Source organism: Sorex araneus, chromosome 2 (genome assembly GCF_027595985.1).
Source record: "Sorex araneus isolate mSorAra2 chromosome 2, mSorAra2.pri, whole genome shotgun sequence".
In the NCBI taxonomy this organism is placed as follows: Eukaryota; Metazoa; Chordata; class Mammalia; order Eulipotyphla; family Soricidae; genus Sorex; species Sorex araneus.
The window spans coordinates 225,687,970-225,713,745 of NC_073303.1; the positions used below are offsets into that span (position 1 = coordinate 225,687,970).

The window sequence follows — 25,776 nt, forward strand, 5'->3', positions numbered from 1 at the left end:
ATGATGATGATGATGATGATAATGATGATGATGATGATGACGACGACGACTATCTCTCCAAGCCCTGGATGATTTCTTTTGTTGTTGTTTTGGGCCATACCCTGAGGTACTCAGGGGTTGACTCTTGGCTCTGAACTTAGGGATCATTTCTGGTGGGGCCCAGGGGACCATAAGAGGTGCTGGAGTTGAATCCACCAGGTTGTCTTGTGTGCAAGGCAAACACCCTCTCTGCTGTTCCCACAGGAAGATGGGGAGAGAGACAGAACAGACACATTCAGGCTGTAGGAATGCCATGTAAGGGGTGCTCTCCGAGGTTCTAGGGTTTGTTTTTTACCACAAACCCTCTTAATTAAAAATGTTTATTTTCAAGGCTGAAGTGGGTAAGGTGCTTGCTTGCCTCACACGTGGATGACCTGGGTTCAATCCCCAGCACCCCATATAGTCCCCATGAGCCCAGTTCGAAGTGAATCCTGAGTGCTGAGCCAGTAATAAACCCTGAACACTTGGGTGAGCATTGCCAAAAACAAGCACTGTAGTACTGTCATCCTGTTGTTCATCGATTTGCTCGAGCGGGCACAAGTAACATCTCCATTGTAAGACTTGTTGTTACTCTTTTTGGCATATTGAATACGCCATGGGGAGCTTGCCAGCCTCTGCTGTGCGGGTGGGATACTCTTGGTAGTTTGCCGGGCTCTCCGAGAGGGACAGAGGAATCGAACCTGGGTTGGCTGCATTCAAGGCAAATGCCCTACCCGCTGTGCTATCGCTCTAGTTATATAGTGGGTAGTACTCTGTGTTGTGGCCAAAATCAAACAAAAAAGTTTTTCTCCCTACATACTTATGAACAAAGAATGAAATTTACGAAAGATTCAATTACCAATAATAACCCAATTTGTCCTGTTTAGTTTTTGAGTATCCTCTAAGAATAGAGAGAATGGTTTAGTCTTTTGGATTTTCCATCCCACTCAATGACGGATGAATAGCAGAAAAAATTCCAGATCAGTGGATAATGCGAGAAATGTTTGAGGTGTATTTTTCTTTTTTTGTATCTTGGTTTACAGTCAGCAGTACTCAGGACTTACGCCTGGCTCTGCACCCAGGGATCACTCCTGGTGGGGCTCAGGGGACCGTAGGAGGTGCAAGGGATAGACCTGGCGTGGCTGCCTGCAAGGTAAGCACCCGGCCTACTGAACTCTCTCTCTAGCCCTGTAGGTGTATTCTGTGGGAGTTTAGGGACCAGGCCTTGCGGCCCTGCGCTGGGCTTGAAGCCCTGACTGCTCACTTCCCAGCTCATGACTCAGTTACCTCTCTGTGTCTCATGCCCAAGGTACTTAGAAGGTGGTTGTGAGGATTTCAGGATCACATAAAGGCAGGTAAAGTGCTTAGAACAGCGATGACATATAATCTGTTTCAGGAAATTTGAGACATCATTAGTGTTACTTGGAAAATGATGTTGTGGCCCAATAAAGGTCCGATGGTGCATGGAGGTGAGGCATAACTCGTTCCTCCAGGACTACCGAGAGACTGCTCGAGGCTCACAAGCACTGGGGCCCTGGACAGGAATCAGATGACACTGTTCAGTCATTTCATCCTGGGACTCCATCGTTGCAGTAAGGTTTGGTTAGGCGGTCTGAGGCACTGAGAGATTCACGCGAAAAAAATAATTTACGGAGGATCACAAAACTATCTCTGGTGGTGTTGTGACCCAGAGCAGCTTGTTCAGCCCCTTTTATTAACTAGCTTAATGTTCTAACCAATGATATTCAGCCACACAGGCAGAATATGCAAATTAACTTAGTCAACAGAAACAGTATCAAAGTCAGTTACATAGCCAGAAGCATATTTGGTTAAAGTAACAGTAACAGAGAAACAATTTTTACATCCAAGCCTAGCTAGGCCTGAGTTTGTGAGATGCTGTACACCAACATTCCATTCTTGGGGCGAGAACAGGGGTTCGTGTTCCTCGTATCCATATACTTTTTTTTTTTTGCTTTTTGGGTCACGCCTGGCGATGCACAGGGGTTACTCCTGGCTTTGCACTCAGGAATTACCCCTGGCGGTGCTAGGGGACCATATGGGATGCTGGGATTCGAACCCGGGTTGGCCGCGTGCAAGGCAAACGCCCTACCAGCTGTGTATCCATATACTTTTTATACTTTCGGTCATGCCCTCTGGTGCCCACAGCCATCACCTGGGTTACTACAACTGGTCAATTTCTGGGGCTGGATCTGTAGGACTCAGACACTTTCCCCCTCTAGGTATAAGTTACTTGACTGTCTAATCCTTGATCCAACCTGGGATCAAGGCAGTGTCCCATCATTTAAGACGCTATCTTTTAGAAAGTCACGGGGAAATTGTGGGAGGGGACGGGGAGGCCAGCACTTCCTCTGCCTGCCAGGACATCGCCCCTTCCATGAGTGCAGGGTGAAGCAAAATTAACACCTAGTCTTTACTGAAAACAGACCTGTGGGACGGAGCGAGAGTGCAGCAGGTCAGACACTTGCCTTGCACATGGCTGACTCAGGTTCAATCCCCGGCACCACATATGGCGCCACTGAGCCTCACCAGGAGTGATCCCTGAGCACAAAGTCAGGAATGAACCCTGAGTACAGCCATGCGTGACCCCAAAACTGAGAGAATAAGCAAATAAATAACTGGAATTCTGCCTCAGCCACCGCTTGGTTGAGCGGAGGGAGTTACCCAGGGAAGGCAGTGAAATAGCGGCTTTCGGGGCTGTCAGAAGAACCGGAGCATGACAGCCAGAGAGACAGACAGTGGGGAGGGCGCGGGCCTTGTACATGGATGACCTGAGTTTGATCCCCGATCCCCGTTTGGCCCCCTGAGCCCTGCCAGGAGTGATCCCTGTGCAGAGCTGGGAGTCAGCCCTGAGTGTCCCCGGGTGTGGCCCCAACTCCCAGCCTTCATCCAAAAGAATCAAAAGATGAAGAAATTCTCTAACTGTATGTGGCATGTGGGAGACTCTGTTAATGGGGACTGCCGGCAGTGGCAGCTGGACTTTTTATACTATTTCACTAATATCCAGTGCAATAGTCTCTTCCCGTCACTCTCAGTTCCATTTTGTGCTGTGAGTATAGCCATACTTCTCACTTATTACCCTTTGAAGTTCCAGGAAAGCAAGAACCAAATTTTACCTCTACTCCCCGCCCCCTCAACACACACCTCACAAACACAACATTTATAACCCAAGACGACCATGAATATTGTCTGGACACTTCACTGACCACCTGATGTTTCGGGCAGGTCCAGATGACCGGACCACCTGCTTGGGTGAGGTGTTGCCCTTCCGGGGCAAGGGAGGGTCCCCCTGTTGCCCCCGCCCCCCTGCCCCCTCGTGCCACACTCACCCACAATGGAGAGGATGACGACCACGAAGTCGAAGATGTTCCAGCCAATGGTGAAGTAGTAGTGCCTCAAGGCGAACATTTTGAGCACACACTCACAGGTGAAGAAGATGACGAAGACAAAGTTGATCCAGTAGAGAATGTTCTCCATCTGCTTGCTCTGGGTATCTGTCTCCACCATCATTGTCACCATGTTAAGGCAGATGAGCATCATGATAACAATGTCAAAGGCTTGTTGCGTGACAAAATCAAAGACGATGCCTTGGATTTTGTTCTGGGGGCAGGAAACACACAATAGGCCTTGTGAGTCTTGGCAGGTCCGCTGGAAGCTGCCCTGGTGTTTGGCGCTTTTGTCCCCGTACCACTGGACTGCGCCAATGGCCGCGCTATCAGGGCCGCAGCAGCTTGGCGGAGACCAGAGCCATGCCACCTCCCAGCGTCCCTTCCTCCTTCATATTTATGACATCCATCACACACTCTTATGATTTTCTTTTTCTCTTTTTGGTCACACCCAGTGATGCTGAAGGGTTGCTCCTGGCTCTGCACTCAGGAATTAACTCCTGGCGATGCTCAGGGGACCATATGGGATGCCGGGGATTGAACCTGGTTCAGCCACGTGCAAAGCAAACACCCTACCCGCTGTGCTATCGCTCCAGCCCTTTTGATGTCTTCCTACCTCATGTTCCCTTCCTTTATTCTGGGGGAAAGGTTTGTACTCAGGGCTACCTCCTGGTTCTGTGCTCAGAGATCACCGCTGGTGGTGCTTGGGGACCATATGAGGTCCTGGAGATTGAACAGGATTAGTCATACGGTTGTCATATGCCCTACCTAGCACCAAATTCTCACTCTAGCTCTTCTTTTTAGATTTTTTTTGTTTTTGGGTCACACCCGGAGATGCACAGGGGTCACTCCTGGCTCTTCACTCAGGAATTACCCCTGGCAGTGCTCAGGGGACCATATGGGATGCTGGGATTAGAACCCGGGTCGGCTGCATGCAAGGCAAACGCCCTACCCGCTGTGCTATCGCTCCAGCCCCTTTAGATTTTTTTTATCTGTAATTTCTTCATCTCTTCTTTCCATCTCTTTTCTCCCTAGAAGAGTTACCTATTTCATAGCTTATATAATGTCTAAGTTCTTAAATCTCTCATGTTCTTTTCTTTCTCTTTCTCTCCTTCCTTCCTCCCTCCCTCCCTCCCTCCCTCCCTCCCTCCCTCCCTCCCTCCCTCCCTCCCTCTCTCTCTCTCTCTCTCTCTCTTTCTTTCTTTCTTTCTTTCTTTCTTTCTTTCTTTCTTTCTTTCTTTCTTTCTTTCTTTCGGGTGGGGGCACCTGCCAATGCTCAGGGATGACTCCTGACCAGGTGGGATGCTGGGGATTGACCCTGAGCGGGCTGCACGCAAGGCAAGTGCCTTATACGCTGTGCTGTCTCTCTGGTGCTGAAATTTCCCATGTTTTTTTCTCCTCCAGTTTCTATCCTCTGGCCCCATCCCTGTGTTGCTTACCTGACATCTCTACTTGATGACACACAAAGCTCAAAAGCAGAAGTCGGCCCTGGCCCCTACCAGCAAACTGCCCCTCTCTCCTCTCCGTTATGCATCCAGTCTCTCAGGGTCATCTGAGCTCATTTCCTCTTCCCCTGTGAAACGCACCCGAGGTCCTGTTGATTCTTACCTCCAAATACAGGTTGGATTTATCCATTTTACTCCATTTCTGTTAGGATTCTAACCTAACCCATATTATCTTTTATTTGGATTTCTTGATTTTGTTTTGTTTTTAGGTTCTTGGGTGGTGAGAAGGGGTTGAACCGGGGTCAGCTGCATGCAAAACAACTGCCTCGCCATCTGTATTCACTCTCTGCCCCCTGAGCTTTTTCTTCTTCTTGGACATTTATTGTTTCCACATTCTCATTTACAGCTACCATAATTCTTTTAAAAACTGTTGTGGGGGGGCAGAGAGGTAATACAGTAGGAAGGGCCAACCTGTGGCTGATGTCTGGTATCACATGGTCTCCTGAGCACTGCCAGGAGTGTGTAACTATCCCAGCACCTCCCTCCATGCCCCATTTTATTGTGTGGGCCATGCCTGGTGGGTCTTAGACCCGGTATTGCTTGGGACCAAGAAGTATTGGGGTGCATGCAATGCCAGAGATTAGCCCAGAGCCTTACGTGTGCCATAGCCTGTGCTCTACTATTTTTTTTTTTTTTTTGCTTTTTGGGTCACACCCGGTGATGCTCAGGGCTGACTCTTGGCTATGCACTCAGGAATCACTCCTGGAGCTGCTCGGGGGACCATATGGGATGCTGGGAATCGAACCCGGGTCGGCCGCATGCAAGGCAAACACCCTACCTGCTGTGCTATCACTCCAGCCCCATGTGCTCTACTATTAAGGCCAAATCCCCAGCCCCTGTCCACTTAGAAAAAACCCAAACTGAAGTTGTATATGTCTAACTTGTCTCCCTTCTTTATTCAAGGCAGTCTCCATAGAGTAGCAATGGTGATTATTTACAAACAGAAACGTAAGTGGGTCACATTCTACTTAAAACCTTTCAGAAGTTGGAGACACAATACAGTGGGTAAGGTGCTTGCCTTGCACACAACTGGCCCAGGTTCGATTCCTGAGCACTGCCAGGAGCGATCCCTGAGCACAGAGCCAAAAGCAAACCTTGAGCACTGTTGGGTGTGGCCCTCTAAAACCCAAACCCAACCCCATCAAATTACCTTTCAATCATTTCTTCTTGGGCTTGCAACAAAATCCCTATTAATCTGGCTTAAAAACGCCTATCAACCGCCGAGATGTGATCCCGGGGGCCGCACGCATGTGCGGCCTCTCCGCAGCTGCACAAGCGTGAATCCAGACCCAGCAAAACCTCTTTCGGTGTGGGCAACTCCTCGCAGAATGTCTCCAGCCTGAGAACTAAGCCTCGGCCCCGTGTCCGCCCAGGAGGGGAAAGGTATTTCTCTCTCTCTCGCCTCTTTCTCTCCGGGGATGAAGGGCGCGGTGACCGCCATATTAAGACGACCACAGATTGGGTTTTCAAGCCTGCAATTATCTAATATCTGGAAGAAATCTCCCTGGACTTCTTGTTAAAGTACAGAAATTCAAAACCGCGCGGCCGCTACTACTGCCACGGGACCTTATTTGTCTTCACAGTAGGTCTGACTCTAGTGGGGTACTCCTAACAACAATAGTGAGGTTTGTGTTGAAATACTGAATGTAACCAAAGTAAACAGAATGTAAAATGAAACTTATCAGTTACAAGGTAGGGGGTGGGGGGGCGGGATGGGAGGTGTACTGTGTGGGTGTTTTTTTTTTGTGGTGGTATATGGGCACTGGTGAAGGGATGGTTGTTTCAGCATTGTATAACTGAGACCTAAGCCCGAAAGCATTGTAATCTTCCACACGGTGATTTAATAAAATAAAAAAAAAAACCCAAAAAAACAAAAAAAAACGCCTATCAGAGGGAAGACACAGTGCAGAGATCGAGGTCCCTTGCCAGGCACCCTTGGTTCACTTCCTGGCACTGCATATGGTTCTCTGAGCACTGAGCTGGGCATATCCTCTGAGCACTGCTGAGTGAGGCTTCAAGTCAAAACCAAACAAACACCAAGTCTTTCCTAGGGCAGGTGGCAGCTCCGAGGACTGAAGTACATGCCCGTCTGCATGAGTCCCCGAGTTCGGTCCCAAGAACCCTGGCATCACATGGCGCCCTGGCACTGCACTGCCACCGCCTCAGCAGCAGATGTCGCTGCGCTTGAGCTTGGAACACTGGACGGCTCTGCTGGGCTGAGGAGTGCTAGGGGTGCTCCTGGTGTACCCCTCGGCACTGGGGTGACCCTACTTTTTAAAAAGCCTCTGATATCTGAGCCTGCTCCTCACTCAGTCTCCTCCCATTAGCACCCGCACAGCGCCCTTCCCGGCTTGCTGACTCAGTGCTGACCTGCCCCCAGGCCGCTTAAGCTCCATCAGTGTGATGCGATGCAGTCACTCAAGTCTAAATGCAGCTGCCTCTTCCTACCTGCCCATGACTGCTAATTTCCTCTTTTGCTTTCGAACCACACCCGGCACTGCTCAGGGGTTTTTCCTGGCTCTGCACTCAGGGATCATTTCCGGTGGTGCTTGGGGCCATATGAGATGCTAGGGATTGACCCTGGTTGGCTGCGTGCAAGGCAGGCGCTCTATCTACTGTACTTTCTTTCCAGCCTCTAGTTTCTCTTTATCAATGCTCCTGACAGTGGTACATTTTCATGTGGAAGGAAACAATACTTGGAGTTCCACTTGCAAAGTCACTGTCACTGTCATTTTGTTGCTCATCAATTTGCTCGAGTGGGCACCAGTAACGTCTCCATTGTGACTTGTTACTGTACTGAACAGAATTTATGTAAACCTCTCAATTCTTTTAGTCCCATTTCTATCAAAATGGACATTCTAACACCACTTGCTTAAGATTGCCCTGATTTTTGTTTAAAAAATTTTTAGGGTGCCTGGGGCTGGAGTGATAGCACAGCGGGTAGGGCATTTGCCTTGCACGAGGCTGACCCGGGTTCGAATCCCAGCATCCCATATGGTCCCCACAGCACCGCCAGGACTAATTCCTGAGTGCATGAGCCAGGAGTAACCCCTGTGCATCACCGGGTGTGACCCCAAAAGAAAAAAATTCTTAGGGTGCCTAAAAGATGGTATAGGGCTTAAGAAAGGCTCATGCCTCGTATGGGGCCAATCCTGGATTGATACCTGGCACCAGATGGTCTTCCCAACTTGTTGCGTGTGGCCCCCGGCAGTGCCAGATATGGCCCCTGGAGCACCATTGCAGGGTCCCAGCAGCAACTGGTCCTTGACCCTGTTGGCTGAGCAATGCTGGGAAGATCTTGGAAGACTGCTTGGAAGAGTCTCCCCCGAAAACAAAACAAACAAGAAAGGTGCCTAGAACACCTGGACTGTTGCTTATTTACAGGATTTTTTCCCCCCTGGGTTTTCTGATTACACCAGTGATGCTCAGGGGTGACTCCTGGCTCTGCACTCAGGATCACTCCTGGCAGTGCTTGGGGGACCACGGAGGATGCCGGGGATCAAACCCTGGCTGGCCATGTGCAAGGCAAGTGCCCTACCTGCAACCTACTATTGCTCCAGCCCCTACAGTATTACTTTTACTCAGGGTTTTAAATGATCTTATTGCTTTTTAAAAATATACTCACACATTTATTAAAAAGCCCCTATCTGGGGCCAGGGAAGGATGTATGCCTTGCATGCAGCCAATCTGGGTTAGAGCCTCACCGTGTCATATAGTCCCCCAGCCTGCTAGGCATGATTCCGGAGTCCTGAGCACTGCTGGGTGCTACCCCTACACCAATACATAAATAAATAAACAGATAAAAGCATATACTAAGAGATCTATAGAACTGAGCTTACCATGGTGAGGTGGGGTGAGGGGAGAGACGCCAAGACAATGGTGGAGGGAGGTGGACGCTTTGGTAGAAGGTGTGGGGTTAGGGTGTTGCATGAGGTCCTACCATGAACAGTATTATAAATTATGGTGCATCAAAGAGAAAGAAAAAGGAAAAGCACGCATCTATTTATCATGCCATCTTAAGGCCTCTTTTGGGCCATGCCTGGTGATGCTCCGGGAACCATACGGGATGCCGGAGACTGGGTGTAAGCCAAGGGCCCGCCCCACTGTACGGTCAACTCCGACCCCCAGCAGAAGACCTTTTGCTCAATCTTATTCTCCAGCAACCAATTTCTCGTTAAATTTAGGCACCGTGACTTACATGAGGAACGTGGTGTCCCTGCACCACACCCTCCGCCACTGACTCCTGTTCTCCGCCGATCATCCCCATCCCAACACTCACTTCGACAGGGGATTCCCAGGAGCAACTACTGTCTATCTTTTATTCCCTGACTCCCCACATGCGTGAGATAGTTTCGTCTCTGTGCTTCTCCTTTGGCTTCACTTTGCTCAGCATGATGCAAGGAACTGGAGAATTTCACCTTTTATTAGCTCAAGGGCACTCCACTATGTATATCTGTCACGTAATGTTTATTCCCAAGTCCTAAAACTCTTTGTGAAAGTCCTGGGGTTTTCTTCCCCTTTGAAGTTCAAGAGGTTGTTATGCCGGGAACAGAGCAGTTCTATTCTGTTCTGGGATGTGGGAGTGAGGTCTAGTCACCTCCAATGGTGTCAATTGGGACCAGGGACTAGCCACATGCAAGATTAAAACAGATAATTGCTTTATACCCTCTCTACCCTCTATTTTTTTTTTTTGGGTCACATCCGGTGATGCACAGTGGTTACTCCTGGCTCTGCACTCAGGAATTAACCCCTGGCGGTGCTCAACGAACCATATGGGATGCTGGGAATCGAACCCGGGTCGACCACGTGCAAGGCAAATACCCTCCCCGCTGTGCTATCACTCCAGCCCCTCTGACCCTCTATTTTTATTTTTATTATTTTGCTTTTTGGGTCACACCCAGTGATGTACAGGGGTAACTCCTGGCTCTACACTCAGGAATCACTTCTGGCAGTGCTCAGGGGACCACATGGGATGCTGGGAATCAAACCCAAGTCGGCTGCGTGCAAGGCAAACGCCCTACCCCCTGTGCTATTGCTCTAGCCCCTCTTATTTTTATTTTTACAAATTAGATTTCTGGGTAAGCCTTTCTTTTTTTTAAAGCTTTTAGCAGCTTTCAAATAACAGGTTACTTTAAATAAAAGATATAAAATCCAAATAGAGGTTGCTTTCGGGTCTTAAAGGTATATGGCTGGGCTTTCGGACCAGAGCACTTTCTCTGAAGCCAAAAGACAAAACCAAGGCACAAACCTCACCCCCAAATCTGTTTTACCAAGGGCTCAGTTCCACAGGGTTGACTCTTCACTCCTCTAGGTCTATTCTGGTTTTGCCTCAATTCTTTTGTGTGTGTGTGTATATGTGTGTGTGTGTGTGTGTGTGTGCGCGCGCGCGCACGTGTGTGTGTTTGGGCCATACTTGACGATGCTCACAGGTTACTCCTTGCTCTGCTCTCGGAGATCACTGCTGGTGGTATTCAGGGGAACATATGGGATGCCAGGGATCGAACCCAGGTTGGCTTCACGGAAGACTGGTCCCTTACTGAATTATGCTGCTCCACAAACAACTCAGAAACATTACTTGAGCTTCCAGACACTTGGTTGCAAAGACTTACATACTGGGGAGAGAAACTCAGAACTAGTTGATTTTCTGTATCCTCTCAAAACAATGCAGAATCTCCTGCCCCCGAGCCAGGCTGTCTTCACCAGGGCTCCCTCGGAGGGAGGTGGGTTGGGTTCCCCTCCCCGCCCCAAGCAGAGCTCCGGCAGCTGAAAACCTCCACATCCCAGCCACAGCCATGCTCAAGGCCACTCTCCACACGCTTGGACGAGCCTCACCCATGAAGGAACTGGCAGAGGAACCCAGGTATTCGGGACCCGGGGCTGAGATCTCCAAGCCTGCTCAGATCGGGACTGGGCCTCCTCCCTGAAGATCCCTAGTTTTCCAGTAGTTTGGCAGCCACACCCACAAACTTATACCTGGCACCATGTAATCTCATCAATGGCCAAGATCCAGAGACTATAAAACAAAGCTCTCAAAAGAGAGCAACACAATTTTTCCTGGAGCATGCAGCCACACAACCTCTTTATTTTTATTATTTTAAAATTTATTATTATTATTATTTTTCCCTCACGGCAGTGCCTGGCAAGTTACCCGTGACTTTTTTTTTCCTCTTTGGGTCACACCTGGTGATGCACAGGGGTTACTCCTGACTCATGCACTCAGGAATTACTCCTGGCGGTGCTCGGGGGACCATAGGGGATTCTGGGAATTGAACTTGGGTCAGCCGCATGCAAGGCAAATGTCCCACCCTGCTGTGCTATCGCTCCAGCCCACCCGTGATGTACTTGATATGCCAAAAACAGTAACAACAACGTGCCCTTTGTGTTCCTGGAGTGAGCAGACGCCATTGGGCTACACTAGCATGTGACAGGGACAAATGAAGATGTTACTGGCGCTTGCTTGAGCAACTCGATGACAGTGATACAGTGATACAGTGATCCTCTCAAAACAGCTCTGAAGGAGCGTTAGGCTCCGCTTGCAGCCCAAGGAAGGTTCAAATAGTCACATACAAGTGGAAGGAAGTCATACAAGCCCGGATTCTCTGCTTCCCTCACATCTTTAGGGGGGTGGACTGGAGGTCCGGTGAGCAGGCAGCCCTGCCTTACCCTCCTGCCTTAGCTGTGACCCCATCGTGGCATCTACCATGTGGGGTCTCACCCTGCCTTTGGCCCTCACCATGAACTCACCAAAGGGCGGGGGATGGGTTTCTGTGGTTTCTTGGAGCCCAGCTTTTTCATGGCATTGTAGTACTTCTTCTGTTCTTCAGTCATGAAGATGTCTTGACCTCCAAAGTAAAGGAGGGAACAAAGAGAACAGCTGTTAAAACCAGCTCTCATGCACCAACGACCTGGGACCTACGTTTCAGCCCTGAGAACTGGGGCAAAGTCATTCCCCTTTCTTGCCAGAGGTCAGCTTAGCTAAGAGACAAACAGAGGCAAGCCCAGGGCTCTTACTCAACTCCAGAGAGATACCTGGCTCTATTTCCAGCTGGGAATTCTGAGATCTGCTCTTGTCAGGCAGAGGAAATGCTCACAGACCCGCAGGGGAGGAAGAACCCTGAGAGGATTCTGAAGACACGCACGGCTCATTAGCTCAGACATTTGTTTTCACCCGCTTTCCTCAGGAATTTTTAAGAAAGGAACAATTTCGTGAGAAAAGGATTTCCTTTTCGCTTGCAGCCCAAGGAAGGTTCTTGGGCTAAAAAAAAGACAGAAGCAACTTTTAGAAATTTGTAGGGCTGGGACAGTGGCTTGGCCGGAGCGCACTTGCCCTGAGTGTGAGAAACCTGGGTTTGATCTCTGCGAAAATATATCAACAAACACACAAAAAAGGAAGTTCAGAAACCCTTCTGCAAGGATAGAGCTTGATTTGCAAAATTTCCTGGTTCTGCTCTCAGGGATTATTTCTGGTGGTGCTCAGGGAACCACAGGCAGTGCCAGGGGTTGTACTCTGGGTTGGCTGGGTGCACGACCAGTGTCTGACTTGCTGCACTATCTCTCTGGCCCCGTAATATTTATTAAGAAAAATTGTTGGCCATCTGGGGTAATCAAGAAAGCAAACTCTCCATTTCCAAGGGTGTCATCACAAATTCAAATTTACTGGTGGTGCCCAGCGATTAACACGGATCATGACAGACCTAGATTATTTCTGCTCCTTACTACAGCTATTCACCGGCTTCTCTCTTTTCTTCCGTCACCCGAGGCAGCTCTCTGGCACTCTCCCTCCCCACCTCTACCCCCCTGCCCCCAGCCCCCAGGAAGGCCAACACTAGGCTGACGGTGAATGTGGTATGCCACACGCTGAAATCCAGCCCCCATGGGAGAGCTGGCAGGGCCAACGTGCAGGCTGGAGAGAGTGGGGTGTTTTCTCCGAGAGACAGGGAGTCTGTCCACGTCTGGGGTGACCTCTGGCCCCGGGCAACGAGGGAGGGAGACCTATCTTTTTCTTTTGTTGATTGAAGTTATCAATGATGACACCGATGAACAAGTTCAGGGTGAAGAAGGAGCCGAAGATGATGAAGATGACAAAGTAGATGTACATGTAGATGTTGTCCTCATACTTGGGCTGCTCGTCAGGCTGTCAAAGGGAGGGAAGAGGACAAGAGTCAGCTCCGACCCTGGGAGTAGGGGGTGATTCTGACCTGCCCAGGCGTCAGCCCGGAGTGACAGCTGAGCTGTGCAATGATGGGAGGGGAACTCGGTTCCCCAGGTCTGTCCCCGCCACACTGGCAGGTCCTGCTATAGAAAGGTTCTTTCCTGCCATGACCTCGGTGGAAAAAATGCAAACCACGGGACAAGAGGGACGGAGCCACGCTTAAATTGTTTTTTGGGGGGGCAGAGGCGCACCTGGTATGCTTAGGGCCCTGTACAGAGATCATTTCTGGAGGGTTTGGAGAACCATTTGGGGTGCTGGGGGCCAAACCTGGTCAGCTGCATGCAAGGCAAGCGTCTTACCCCCTGGACTATTTCTCTGGGCCCAACTAATTTTAATTTTTTTTATGTCCCTTCCTTTCACGGGGGCCACACACACAGCTGGCTGTGGTGTTCTCTGGGGCCATCCTGCTGCAGTGCTCATGCAGTCAGCCTCGGCGCTCACGAGTGCTTGTGCAATCATAGCTGGACCCTCCCCCCACTTTCTTGTGGCGCTTACACACACCTCACCAGGGTGCAGCCAGAAGCTCTATGTGTTGCCGGGGATCACACTCGTGCATCTGGGGGAACTGGGGATTTGAACGGGTAACCTATGCTGGCGAGGCCGGCGGCCCTAAGCCCCTGTGCTTCCCTCTGGGCCCAACCCATACTTATTTTATTAAAAATTTTTGTTTTGCTTTTTGGGTCACACCCAACAATGCTCGGGGGTTACTCCTGGCTCTGCACTCAGGAATTACTCCTGGCGGTGCTTGGAAGACCATATGGGATGCCAGGGATTGAACCCGGGTTGGCCGCGTGCAAGGCAAACACCCTCCCCGCTGTGCTATTGCTCCGGCCCCCATACTTATTTTAAATCATCTAGAGACGGTGTTAGAAGAGTGATGCCTTACCAAGAGGTGCCAAGTGATTCATAATGAAACGAGCAGCAACTGTTCTGCACAGGAACGAGAACCCCCCCATTCAGGCTTCCCTGCCCCCCTCACCCTCCAACTGCTAGCTTTCCAGCCACCTAAGAAGGCTGTGGGTTCACAGGCACAGCCTTACCTTGCGGGAGTCGACTGCTGCATACATGATGTCCATCCAGCCTTTGAAGGTCGCCTGCAAACAGAGTCGGTCATTGGGCTGTGCCTACCGGGGGGCTGGGACTGGGGCTCAGGCTTAGCGGGGGTCACAGATACTTTTACTGGTCAATATAAGTTCCAAAGCAGCTTTTTTTAAGTTCCTGAAAATAATACCTGAGTGTGGGAGAGTCATGCCAAGAAAGGTTGACTGGATCAGTACTTTTCTACAGGGTCTTAAAAGCGGCCTGAGAAGGCTACCTGATGCCAGGGCAAACCTGTATGCACGAACGAGTGGCAGAGACTTAAGGGGGTCCGTGGAAGTGCATTCTCTATCAAGGGGTAATTTTCCCCCAGCCCCATTTAATCAAAATTTGATTAACAAATCAAATTTATTAAGTGGCAAGCACCAATCTATTGTTATCAAACCTTTCATCCCTTTAATTCTGGGGACTTAAAAAAAAAAACACCTTGGTCTTAGCAGGGAAATGAAGAATCTGTTAAAGTTTATATTTATTTAGGGCTGGAGCGACAGCACAGCGGGTAGGGCGTTTGCCTTGCACGAGGCCCACCCGGGTTCGATTCCCAGCATCTCATATGGTCCCCTGAGCACCGCCAGGGGTAATTCCTTAGTGCAGAGCCAGGAGTGACCCCTGTGCATCGCCGGGTGTGACGCAAAAACAACAACAACTTTATATTTATTTTACATTTTAACTTTAACTGAAGCACTGTGATGTACACTATTGCTGATGACTGGGTTTCACGCATACAACTTCCCAACACGGCACCATGCACCAGTGTCTGCTTTCAAGGAGAAAGTTTTGGAAAAGACATTATGGAGGAGAGATCAAGGGAAGGGAAGGTGTTAAACAGGCAATTCTATCGAAAATTAAAAAAAAAAAAGCTACATGTTTCCTCCGATTAATACACACGCTTAGCATCCGGCCACAGGCAGTTCTGACCCAGCGGTGCCCAGCGGTGCAGGAACTCTGAAGAGATGGTGTCTGACTAGCTTTTAAAAATTTAATTTTAGTTATCCCAAGTCAGATTTATGTATCTCACTGAACTAGGACAAAACAAAACAAAAAAGGAACTTTGGAGTGGGATAAACCACCAACTCTTTGCTTCCTTCTACCAACAAATAGTAATTACTTTGCATATATATATGTATATACATATAAATTTATCACTGTATCACTGTCATCCCATTGCTCATCATTTCTCGAGTGGGCACCAGTAACATCTCCATTGTGAGACTTGTTGTTTTTGGCATACTGAATACACCATGGTACCAAGAGTATCTTGCCAGGCTCTGCCGTGTGGCAAGATACTCTTGGTAGCTTGCCGGGTTCTCCGAAAGGGGCAGAGAAATTGAACCTGGGTCGGTGGAGTGCAAGGCAAATACCCTACCTGTTGTGCTATTTTTTTTTTTTTTAAATTCAGGATTAAAAAAAAATTCAATTACACTCGACTGTGCTCAGAGATCATTCCTGGTGGTGCTTGGGGACCACATATGGTGCTGGGGGATCAAACCCAGGCTGGCCATGTGCACGGTCAGCACCTTATCTGCTGTGCTCTCTTGCTGGTCCCGATGTAGTTGTGATTGACAGAAACACCTGCACAGCTCATCTTATTTAACATCCCCAGCAACCATACGATGTAGACACAGTTGTAATAACAACGCAAGCACAGGGAAAAGCATTAAGCACAACCAGTGCTACACACTATGTAAGATATTTAAATGTTATCACGAGTTTTTTTTCTCTCTTGCTCCTTTTTTAGTTAAGAGGCAGGACGGATGGTGGTGGGAGCGGGACGGGGGTGGTAACGCTGAGCAGCAGGGACTTGGGGGAGTCGCTCCGTATCCCGGAGTGGATACAGAGTCTTCAACTACCAGGCCATGGGCTGGTGCTCGTATACAGATGTAAGAAGGCCGAAGAAGGCTGCTCCTAACAACTGCGCCAGGTATCATCTGGATTTATCAGATAATGAATGATATTCAGAGAGGTTGAGCCCTTGGGTCCAAAGTTACTTATGCAATAAATTATTAGTATGGCTCAAATTTAGATCTAAATCCAGATTCTAAATCCTAGGATTTTTCATAGCTTTTTTTTTTCTTTTTGGGTCACACCCATTGATGCACAGGGGCTACTCCTGGCTCTGCACTCAGGAATTACCCCTGTTTGTGCTCAGGGGACCATATGGGATGCTGGGAATCGAACTCGGGTCGGCCACGTGCAAGGCAAATGCCCAACCTGCTGTGCTATTGCTGCAGCTCCCTTTTTCATAGCTTTCTATTGTCTGGTCATTACAAAAACTTGGTAAGAGGAAAACAAGACATTTTTGAAGACTGTAGAACCAAAGTTCTTTTTTTTTTTTTTTAAATGGTGATACACTGATTCAATTCCTTCTCTGGGCTTGGGATGAGGCGAGAGGCAGCACTACGGCACTGCCTTGTCCCTGCAGTTAACCCCTGTGATGCACGACTATTCTCAGCCACACAGCTGCTATTCTGGGGAGAAAGGGGGAAACCGACACCTTTTCCCTTTCTCCTTAGTAGAATGAAATATTTGGGAAAAAGACATGATACCCGCCACCTGATTATGCTCAGGGCTCTCCTGCTAGGCTGCATCTGCTTCTGAGCAGAGAGACATGTGTCATTCGAGCAATGTCTTGGAGAAATCAGAGACTGAAAAATTGGGTGTGGTGTTGCCCTGCAACTGTTTAGGGCAATGTACTGTCCTCTCTGGCACTTAAAGAGCAATAGTGGGGCTGGAGCGATAGTATAATGGGCAGGATGCTTGCCTTGCACATGGCTGACTTGGGTTCAATCCCCGGTATCCCACATAGTTCCCCAAGCCCACCTTGGCACAAAGTATGGAATAAGACCTGAGCAGCACCGGGATGGCCCCAAAACAAAGCCCAGCCCCCTGTGCCCCCCCCAAACAACAACAACAACAACAACAGATCAATAGTGATTCTGGAAGCATCATGAGAAGGAATCCCATGAAGTTTCTGCATTTCACAGGACTGGAAACAGGACAATACTTGCCACTTGAAGCAGTGCCAGGTATCCTGCCCCAACGTTGTCGAAGTTGATCTTCACATTCTTCCACCTGATTTCTGTACTGTTCTCTTCCATAAGCTTCTCACAGTCAGTTTTATTGTTGACATCTTCGATCTCAAACCGGATTTCAGAGGTCTCATTGAAGCAGTAGTGGTACTTTCCCGCGAACAGGTTAACTCCCATGATGCTGAAAATCAGCCAGAAGATGAGACACACCAGCAGCACATTCATGATGGAGGGGATAGCGCCCACCAAGGCATTCACCACCACCTGCATTGGAAGGGGAGGTCGCTGAGTGTCGGGAGAAAGGAAGGGCAAGCACACTGCTTTTGATTTCCAGGAGGGGAATGGCATACGTGGCTTGTTCTGACCCTGGAAACATTAAGTTCCCTGGGATCAGAGTAAACGGGCAGATCCACAAGGAGGACCAACATTTTCTACATCTGTGAAATATATTTTGATGAATACTAATGTTTTTATTTCATAGAAGACCAATTCCCCTGCCCAATTCAGTTGACTTAATTCTCTTAGGCACTAATCTGGATCAATTTTTTTTTCTTAGTCCAATCTCCTTCCTTTGCCAATTCGTAAAACAGCCCCCCATAGGAAAAATCTAAAGATTTCAAGCTCACTATTTGCCTTTCAACATACATTCCCCCTCTGCAAAACAAGATATGATCATTCAAAGTCACCAAGAGCTACTCTTTGGGGTTAGCAGTAGATTGGTTAATGGTACATAGGTCTTTTTCATGACTATGCAAGGCCGGTTATCTTATTTCAGGCAATAGCTGAGCATGCATACTTTGCAGGCTCAAGGAAAAAAAAAAGCTATATTCCCTCTACCAAACTGTATACAACCAAATCTGGACAGATGTGTGTTTCTATCATCAGTCTTCAGCCCTTCGCTCTGACTCTGGCGGACTGTGACAGTAAGAGTGGGTGTCCCCTGCCTGGCTCAGGCTTACAACTGGGGCCTGGCCCTATTCTTCACGCACACGTGCAATAGGAACAGCTTCTGTCTGGGGAGAGCTCTGGGTCAGATCACTGCTGCTGAAACCCCCGAATAACGTATTTGTTATAAAATCATTCACTATGGCAAGCTCAGCAGTTGAGAACCCCCACTTTGCTCCTGGCCTGCTCTCAACTTTGGATTCCGCTCACCCTGATAGTGAGAGTCGACAACCACGGCCACAGCAGTTTCAGAGATGGGACCGAGGGCTGCTGAGGCCCAGGACAGGCAGCCACGGGACAGGACGCACGTTTTTCCCTTTTTCTAGTAGCCCAAGAGGATTCATGAAATAAAAGACAAAGGATATACAGCGCTTCCAAGGGCTGTGCTAGGAGGTGACAACTGTCACTGTGCACTGGGCTGGCTGGCTGCCACCTAGCACAGCTCAGGAGGGGTGGACACGGTTACTGCTGCAGGACAGCAGGGGACAGCGCTGGACTCTACCCTGACCCCACGTGGGTTCAGGTTTTCTTTATCTTCCGTGTCAGCCTTCGACTGCAGTCTCACTCACTGGAGCACTGGAACAGAAGCCCCGTTTCCTTCCTCTGTGCTGGCTAGACAGCGATGCTACTCTGCTCAGGAGTCCCTCTTCCTCAGGTTAGAAACTGAGTTTCCTGTCCCTCCGCTTCACATATGACAGCCTGGAGACCGAGAGGCAGTTATTTCTTAATTCTTAGACCAAGATCTAACCGCCCTGCCCTTTAGTACAAAAGAACTAAAGTTTTCCTTACTTTGAGGAAGGAAAGCCACAACATCTGGAATTGGGAAAAATCTCCAGGGATCTTTGGGAGCATGATCTTTTATTTCATAGAGCTATCAAGCTGACCAGGTGATGAGATTTGCATTGAATCTCTTTTTCTGAGAGCTGCCTGCCCTCGGGTGGGAGCATCAGAAAGCAATGGGATGTGCGAAACAGGCAGAGGGAAGATGATCCACAAATGGAGTAATCATTTCCTAGACGGTAAGAGGTCGAGTATGGGAAGACTCATGAGCCCAAGACCAGGTAACAGTACTTTGCAGAGTTTCGATGAGATTAGGACCTTCCACCAGGCTAGCACATACGTGCAAGACGGAAGTAGGTCCCCCAACTCTTGACACTTAGAAATGTTGCTTTTTATATCAATTCAGCATCTACATCCTCAGAACTCCTTTTTATATAGTCTAACCTGTCCTGCAGATTCTCTGAGCCACAGTCTGACATTTATAGCAGGGAAGAATCAATGAAGTGATTCCTTCACACTTTTATGTGTAGATTTTGCTAGCAGGAAGAAATATACAAAATTATTTACCGGGCCTTGTTCTCTGGTATATAATTAAAAAAAACTAATAAAATCAATGTACCTTTAAAATATAAATATACTGGTTTCTGGGCCACATTTTAGTGCTCAGGGCTTACTTCTGATTCTGTGCTCAGATATCATTTCTGGCAGTGCTCAGGCAACCATATGGACTGCCGGGGATTGAACCCGAGTCCGTCGTGTACATGGCAAATGTTCTACCCACTGTACTATCTCTTGATTGAGATATAAATGTACTTTTAGTTATTAATCATCAACTCCCAAAACTTCTTACCTTAATTTTATGACTAAAACTGTAAACGAGTTAAATAAACTTACTAATAATTCTTCCTCACTGTAAACATTAGTTGATAAACTGTACTAAGCAGAATTATTTAACTGAACACTCTATAAACTGTCACTGGGATGATATTCTCAGCAACCAAAGAGCAAGAAATAATGCTATTTCTGAACTCTCATGCTACATATAAATGATAACTCAAGTTTCCACGGCTAGCCTTTAGTAAATTGGATTTTTATGTTCCTGAATAATTCTCAAGTTATTCTCCATTGCCATTTATTATGATGAAATGAATTTTTGTTGCTGAAACGATGTCTAAGAATACTCAAAGCTAGAATCCAGTAATATGCCAAAAGTTACTTTTTTTTCCCAATAGAAGTTTTATACTGATTCCAAAGGATGCTAATTCTTTCAGCCCTTATTCTGTAATACCTAGAACATATTTGTTGCTCATCAAATACTATGAAATCTGTCGAATAGCTTTTAATATCTGGCAGAGGGAACATGGCTTTAATGGACAACTGTGACTGACAACCAACAAAAATGCATGCACGTTTCATAGCATTACTATATATACCCTCGGGAACTGAATAGCACAGCAAAATAGGAAATGAAGATTACTATGGAGGAGAGAAAAGCAAAGAACTACATTAAAAATATTCCTTTGCCAATAGCATGAGTGTTTCAATTTTCTGGTCTTTGGTTTGAGGAAGGAGAGAGAAAGAGGCTGAAGTCAGGGTCCCAGGACAGGCTAGGGTCTGGTGTCCCCTTCCTCTCTCTCAAGACAAGGTCTCCGCCTCTGACTGGAGCAGCACAGTGACAGTTGAGCCCATCTGCAGTGATGGCATTCAGCTTTTGACAATTTTTGATGGAAAATCTTCTAAGGGCAATATCTCTGAATTGTTGGCACACAGAAGAATCAAAACCAAGGAGTGAAAAACGGATGCCTGCGTAGAAAAATAACGATCAAATAGATGTGCCTAGGCCTGCTTACTCTGAGTTTAGGCAAACTCAGTCCGTTCTCGCTGCTGGGCTGACACAGAAACGCGAGGAAACAGCAGGGCGGGGACGGGGCCCGAGCTGAGGGGTCCCTGCAACCCGTCATGGTCAACAGCATTGGTTGACTGGAGTCAACTAAATGGGGTGACACTCTGATGCCAAACAGCCCTCTACCAACTCTTCCTTTCTAGAAAGGCGACTGTTACAATTTCTGGCTTTGCTTCCACACGTGCAAGTTTTTCATTTACAAAATCCTGATGTAGAGGTTTCATGTCCTGATTTTTCCCCCCCCCCTTGTGTTTGGCCGTGCCGGGCGGGACTCACGGCTTGCTTACTCCTGGCTTTGGAGTCGGGATCACCTCTGGCGGGTGCTGGGGAGAAACCTGGGCCAGCCACTTGCAAGGCAAGAGCCGGACCTGCTCTACTGCCTCTCCCGCTTGAGAATATTCAATCTGAGTTTGCAACAACCCCACGCCACCTACAGCCCTGAGCGCTCCTCGGTCCTCTCTCCTCTCTGCAAACTCAGCCCCAGCCTGGCAGGGCCTTTACCACACACATTCTGAAGTCTCTCTATCTGTGGAAAAAATTCTAGCTATTTTTTTTTTTGAAAAAAATGAAAATAAATGTATGTTGCTGGGGTGCTGGCTTTCCAGATGGTGACAGGTGGGCTGCAAAAAGCTGCCTTTAGCAAACCAAACTGTGACTGTGCTACAGAAGAGACACAAATGGGTGTGAAAAGGATTTGCCTGGATAAACTCTGATTAAATCCCCGCGGCCCCAGTGAGATTTCTGTCTTCCTGTCTAACCAGGGGAGCCTTCCAGACCCGGGCCCAGGGCTTGCGGAGGAAGGACTAGGGAGGCAGCACTGCCCAGGAACCTGGCTCCTCCAGTCAGACTCTGCTTCGCGTGGACTGTGATGGGTTAATTTCCACCCCTAAATTCTGATATTGTGCAGCACATTTAAAACCGTATCCTCTGGTTTGCTCTCCTGCATGTACTCAACATCTGAATAGAAAGGAGTCGTTCTGGTCTGGTTCAGTATAACAGAGCTCTCTGATCACCATAGGACGGCCACAATGACCAAAGCCTGTTGTCCACAGACTTAGGGAGTTGACTTTCCAGCGTGTGTGCGTGTACACACACGTGCCCACGCACACCCACCATGACTGCAACCGAGAGAGGTGGCAAACAAGGCGCCCGAAGAGGGAGCCTTATTTCTACGGTGGCAGGGTGCAAGACCGTGCACGGTTTGGATCTGGGTGGAATATCACCAGAGCAGGAATGGCAGGTGTCTCGAAATTTCCGAACTGATTGATAGCCGTTGAGTATTGAGGCGGGCTGTTGTTTGGACAGTGTGAGGCTACAGGGCCATGGAGCACGGGCAGAGGGACGGGGTGAGGAGGAAAGCTTTGCTATCAGACAGAGGCTGCCAGTCCTTACGGGACTGGACCGAGAACAACAAGGTGCGAAAAAGAGGAATCTGCAAGGACGAAAAAAGCATCTCTTCTCCCGGGGTGATGCCGAATTCTGCTCCTTTCCCCCTTCCCGGGCCTGCCTGGTCTCCAAGCCCCTTCTCGGGGACTCCAAGGCCACGGCCCCGGCCAGGCCGATGCCTGCGCACGGCACTCTCCCTCCGGCCGCCTAGACATTTCAGGGGGTCCGTGGGTGGCAATTCCCCTTCTTTGCACCTGGTGATTCTCCCTAGTAAGTCAACAGCCCAGAAAGCTGCCCCCAGTGCTACAGGTAAGCCAGGCCAAATGAGGAGCACTAATGTCCACATGTCCCGCGACGGCACACTGGTGGGCGTGGGGCCGGTATCAATGTGAGGAGGCAGCTTAATGCAACTCCCCGCTGCACGGAGCGGGTGCGGGGGGACAGTGGAGGATCAAGTCAGCGGCTGCATCACAGAGTTCGTGTCCGAATGATCTTCCCACCAGGTGATCAGTTCTAGCATGCTTCGACAGTTTCCACTGGCATGCAGAAGGATCAGCTGCTCTTAGTAGCTTACCCTCATCCCTTCAAATCGTGATAAGGCTCTTAAGGGTCTCAAAGCTCTTAGGGTCCTAAGGGACTTTATGGCACCTAGTTCCGAGTAGCCCAGGGCATTAGCTATAAGGCTGACTAAAGAGACCTACACAGAAACAGAAGAGAAACAAAACAAAACAAAAAAGAAAAATTAAAACAAAAAAGAAAAAAGAAAAGAAAAGAAAAGAAACAGAGGTTCCAGAGTGTTAGAATAAAGCCCCTAGCACTGAGCATACAGACTGGGGACCCCCCCGCCAACCCGGGTAGAGGAAGTGGGTAACACCAGCTGCCTACTTCAACCTGGACTCAAACGACCTGGAAGGAAAGGCGGTTGAGAGAGGCAGAAAGAATAAAACGCAAAGGGAGGAAGGCGGTGGCACACACACACGACTGGAAAAGGGAAGAGGCTGACGGGAGAGGGAGAGAATGAGGAAGCTCCTTTGGAAGGTGCCTGGACAGATGACAAAAACCTTACCCTGGCCCTTTACAGTCTCTGCAGGTCCCAGAAGTTGCCATTAAATTAAGCCAGACAAATTTAATGGTACCTATGGAAAAGGAATACAGATAAATACACACACTCCAGACCCGCGCCCCTCCTCCATTCACCACGGATTTCCAACAGGGACAAGCTCTCTTACTCCTGGTCGACAAGAAACCATTTGCTTGAGAATTCGATGAGTTACTACAGTAGCAAAGGAAACATGTTTAGTAAGTGCCGCAGCTGACTGCAAGTTTCCAAGAAGCAAAGAGAAAACTTCTGGACAGAATTCTGGTCCCAGGAGAACTCACTGGAGCAATTCTCCTTTTACTGCCGACTAGAACGATGACTTCTTCATGGGTCTGAGAACTTGGCTGGGTCTGGACTACTGAATAAATCATCTTCCTTAGAAGCTCCGCTCTTCTCCAGAACATTTAAAAAGTGAGTTGGCCTCAGCCTGTCATTTCCAGGATAGTCTTCTAGTACTTTCATCATTAGGATAAGAGCTGGAAGGATTTCTGGAAGAATATTTTGATTTCGAAGTAGAGAACACAGACCTAGACACAAGATTTTGTTTGTTTGTTTTTGTTTTGGGGTCATACCCAGTGATGCACAGGGGTTACTCCTGGCTCTGCACTCAGGAATTACTCCTGGCGGTGCTCGGGGGACCATATGAGATGCTGGGAATCGAACTCAGGTCGGCCGCGTGCAAGGCAAATGCCCTACCCGCTGTGCTATTGCTCCAGCCCCTAGACACAAGAATTTGCCGGTGTCATAACACTGGTTTATGATGAAAGGCCTGTACTTCTGGTCAGAGCAGAATGCTCAGCACCTCCACTGCAGCTTAGATAACAAGAGCCTTAAAGAGGACTGCGCCCAACGATCTGAGGAGCAGATACTGCCAGGCTAGCCTGCAGGTCTGTGGGGTCAGTCGTGGTTAAGTGCTTTCCTGCTCCCCCAGGGGCAAACTGTCCAGAATGAGCCCTTAATGCCGGTCCCAACTGCACCTGGGACTGTCTGCGCCTGCCTAAGAGAAGAAATGAACACTGAACCCAAAAAGACTCTTAGTTGATGAAATCCTCAAATATTTGGGTTCTGAGTTTCTTGGAGAAGTCTTTCTCTTATATTGCCTCATAGAGTCTGGGCTAGGTTAAGCTGTTCCCATCAGGAATTCTTAGATTTTCCTTTACTGGAAAGTTACAGATACGTATATATAGCTGTAGGGGAGTCAAACCTGGTGGTTATCTATTACTAACTTCATTTTTTTTTCTTTTTTGGGCTATACCCGGCGATACACAGGGGTTACTCTTGGCTCTGCACTCAGGAATTACCCCTGGTGGTGCTCAGGGGACCATATGGGATGCTGGGAATTGAACCTGGGTGGGTGGTGTGCAAGGCAAACGCCCTCCCTGCTGTGCTATCGCTCCAGCCCCACCTGGTGGTTCTCTAGGCCCACTATGGCCATACCAGTGGTTGGGAGGCAATTGTGCTAGGGATAAAAATCCAAAGTTTCAGACATATAAGGTGTGTGCCTACTAAGTGAGTTCCATCCTTGCCCCCCAGGATTGATAATATATTAAAGCATGTTTAAGGGGGAAAACAGCTTTTTACTCTTGTTAGTTTTTCAGGAGCGGGCAGTACTGGTGGGAGGGGGCTACTCCCCACTCTGTGCTCAGCAGTCTCTCCAGGGGGTACCCAGGGCACCATGAGTGCTGAGATAAGGCCGGGCCCGCTTGCTCTTGGCTTCTCTCCAGCCTGCATCTGGTGTCCTGAGCTCTATTTCTTAACTCTTGTTATTTGATTCAGAATTTCTAAGTGGCAGAGAACTTTTTAAAAATGAAGACATTTATAATTAAATAGTAGGACTGGGAGGGGGAGGAACAGGACGACCTAGAGCAGGCCTAATGTTTTCATTCTGAATGGAGGTGGGAACCTTTATTGATGCACATACTCAAAACCCATCAGCATGGGTATCTTCCCTGTGTCCAAAAGCAAATTTGGCACTAAACGCTGCCCTATTAGGTTTCTCATGTTCGATAAAGGGTAAGATGCTCATACTGGAATTCCTGTTTAAAACAAGAGCCTCATATACCTTATTTAGAATAGAGTTGCACCAATTAATCATTCCCTCCATTTCGAATATTGTCTGCCATGGAGGCAGGGGGAGGGTGGGGAAGGGGGGGTATACCCGGGATATTGGTGGTGGGGAATGTGCACTGGTGGAGGGATGGGTGCTTGACCATTGTGAGACTGTAACCCAAACATGAAAGCTTGTAACTATCTCACAATGATTCAATAAAAAAAATTTTTTTAAAAAGAAAATAAATGTACACTTATTGCAGGGCTGTTTTTTTTTAAAAAATCATTCCCCCCATTCGTCATTATCAATAAGAATCTATATGGAGGTGTCTTTGGGGCTGGAGAGGC

General features: G+C 48.4%; 1 protein-coding gene across 5 annotated transcripts in view; it reads right to left on the reverse strand.

Annotated features, from left to right (window-relative positions):
- Nucleotides 1–25,776, reverse strand: part of SCN8A (sodium voltage-gated channel alpha subunit 8) — a 224,623-nt gene that overhangs the window by 8,580 nt on the left and 190,267 nt on the right. For 3 of the 5 annotated variants that reach the window (XM_055125619.1, XM_055125620.1, XM_055125617.1), the window contains exons 21-26: nucleotides 22,855–22,977; nucleotides 17,246–17,530; nucleotides 14,180–14,233; nucleotides 12,924–13,061; nucleotides 11,672–11,776; nucleotides 3,366–3,636 (exon numbers count right to left, since the gene is read on the reverse strand). In XM_055125619.1, the coding sequence (XP_054981594.1) occupies nucleotides 3,366–3,636; nucleotides 11,672–11,776; nucleotides 12,924–13,061; nucleotides 14,180–14,233; nucleotides 17,246–17,530; nucleotides 22,855–22,977 (976 nt within the window). The remainder of the gene's footprint in view (nucleotides 1–3,365; nucleotides 3,637–11,671; nucleotides 11,777–12,923; nucleotides 13,062–14,179; nucleotides 14,234–17,245; nucleotides 17,531–22,854; nucleotides 22,978–25,776) is intronic. The other 2 variants (XM_055125622.1, XM_055125621.1) reach the window with 1 other exon arrangement.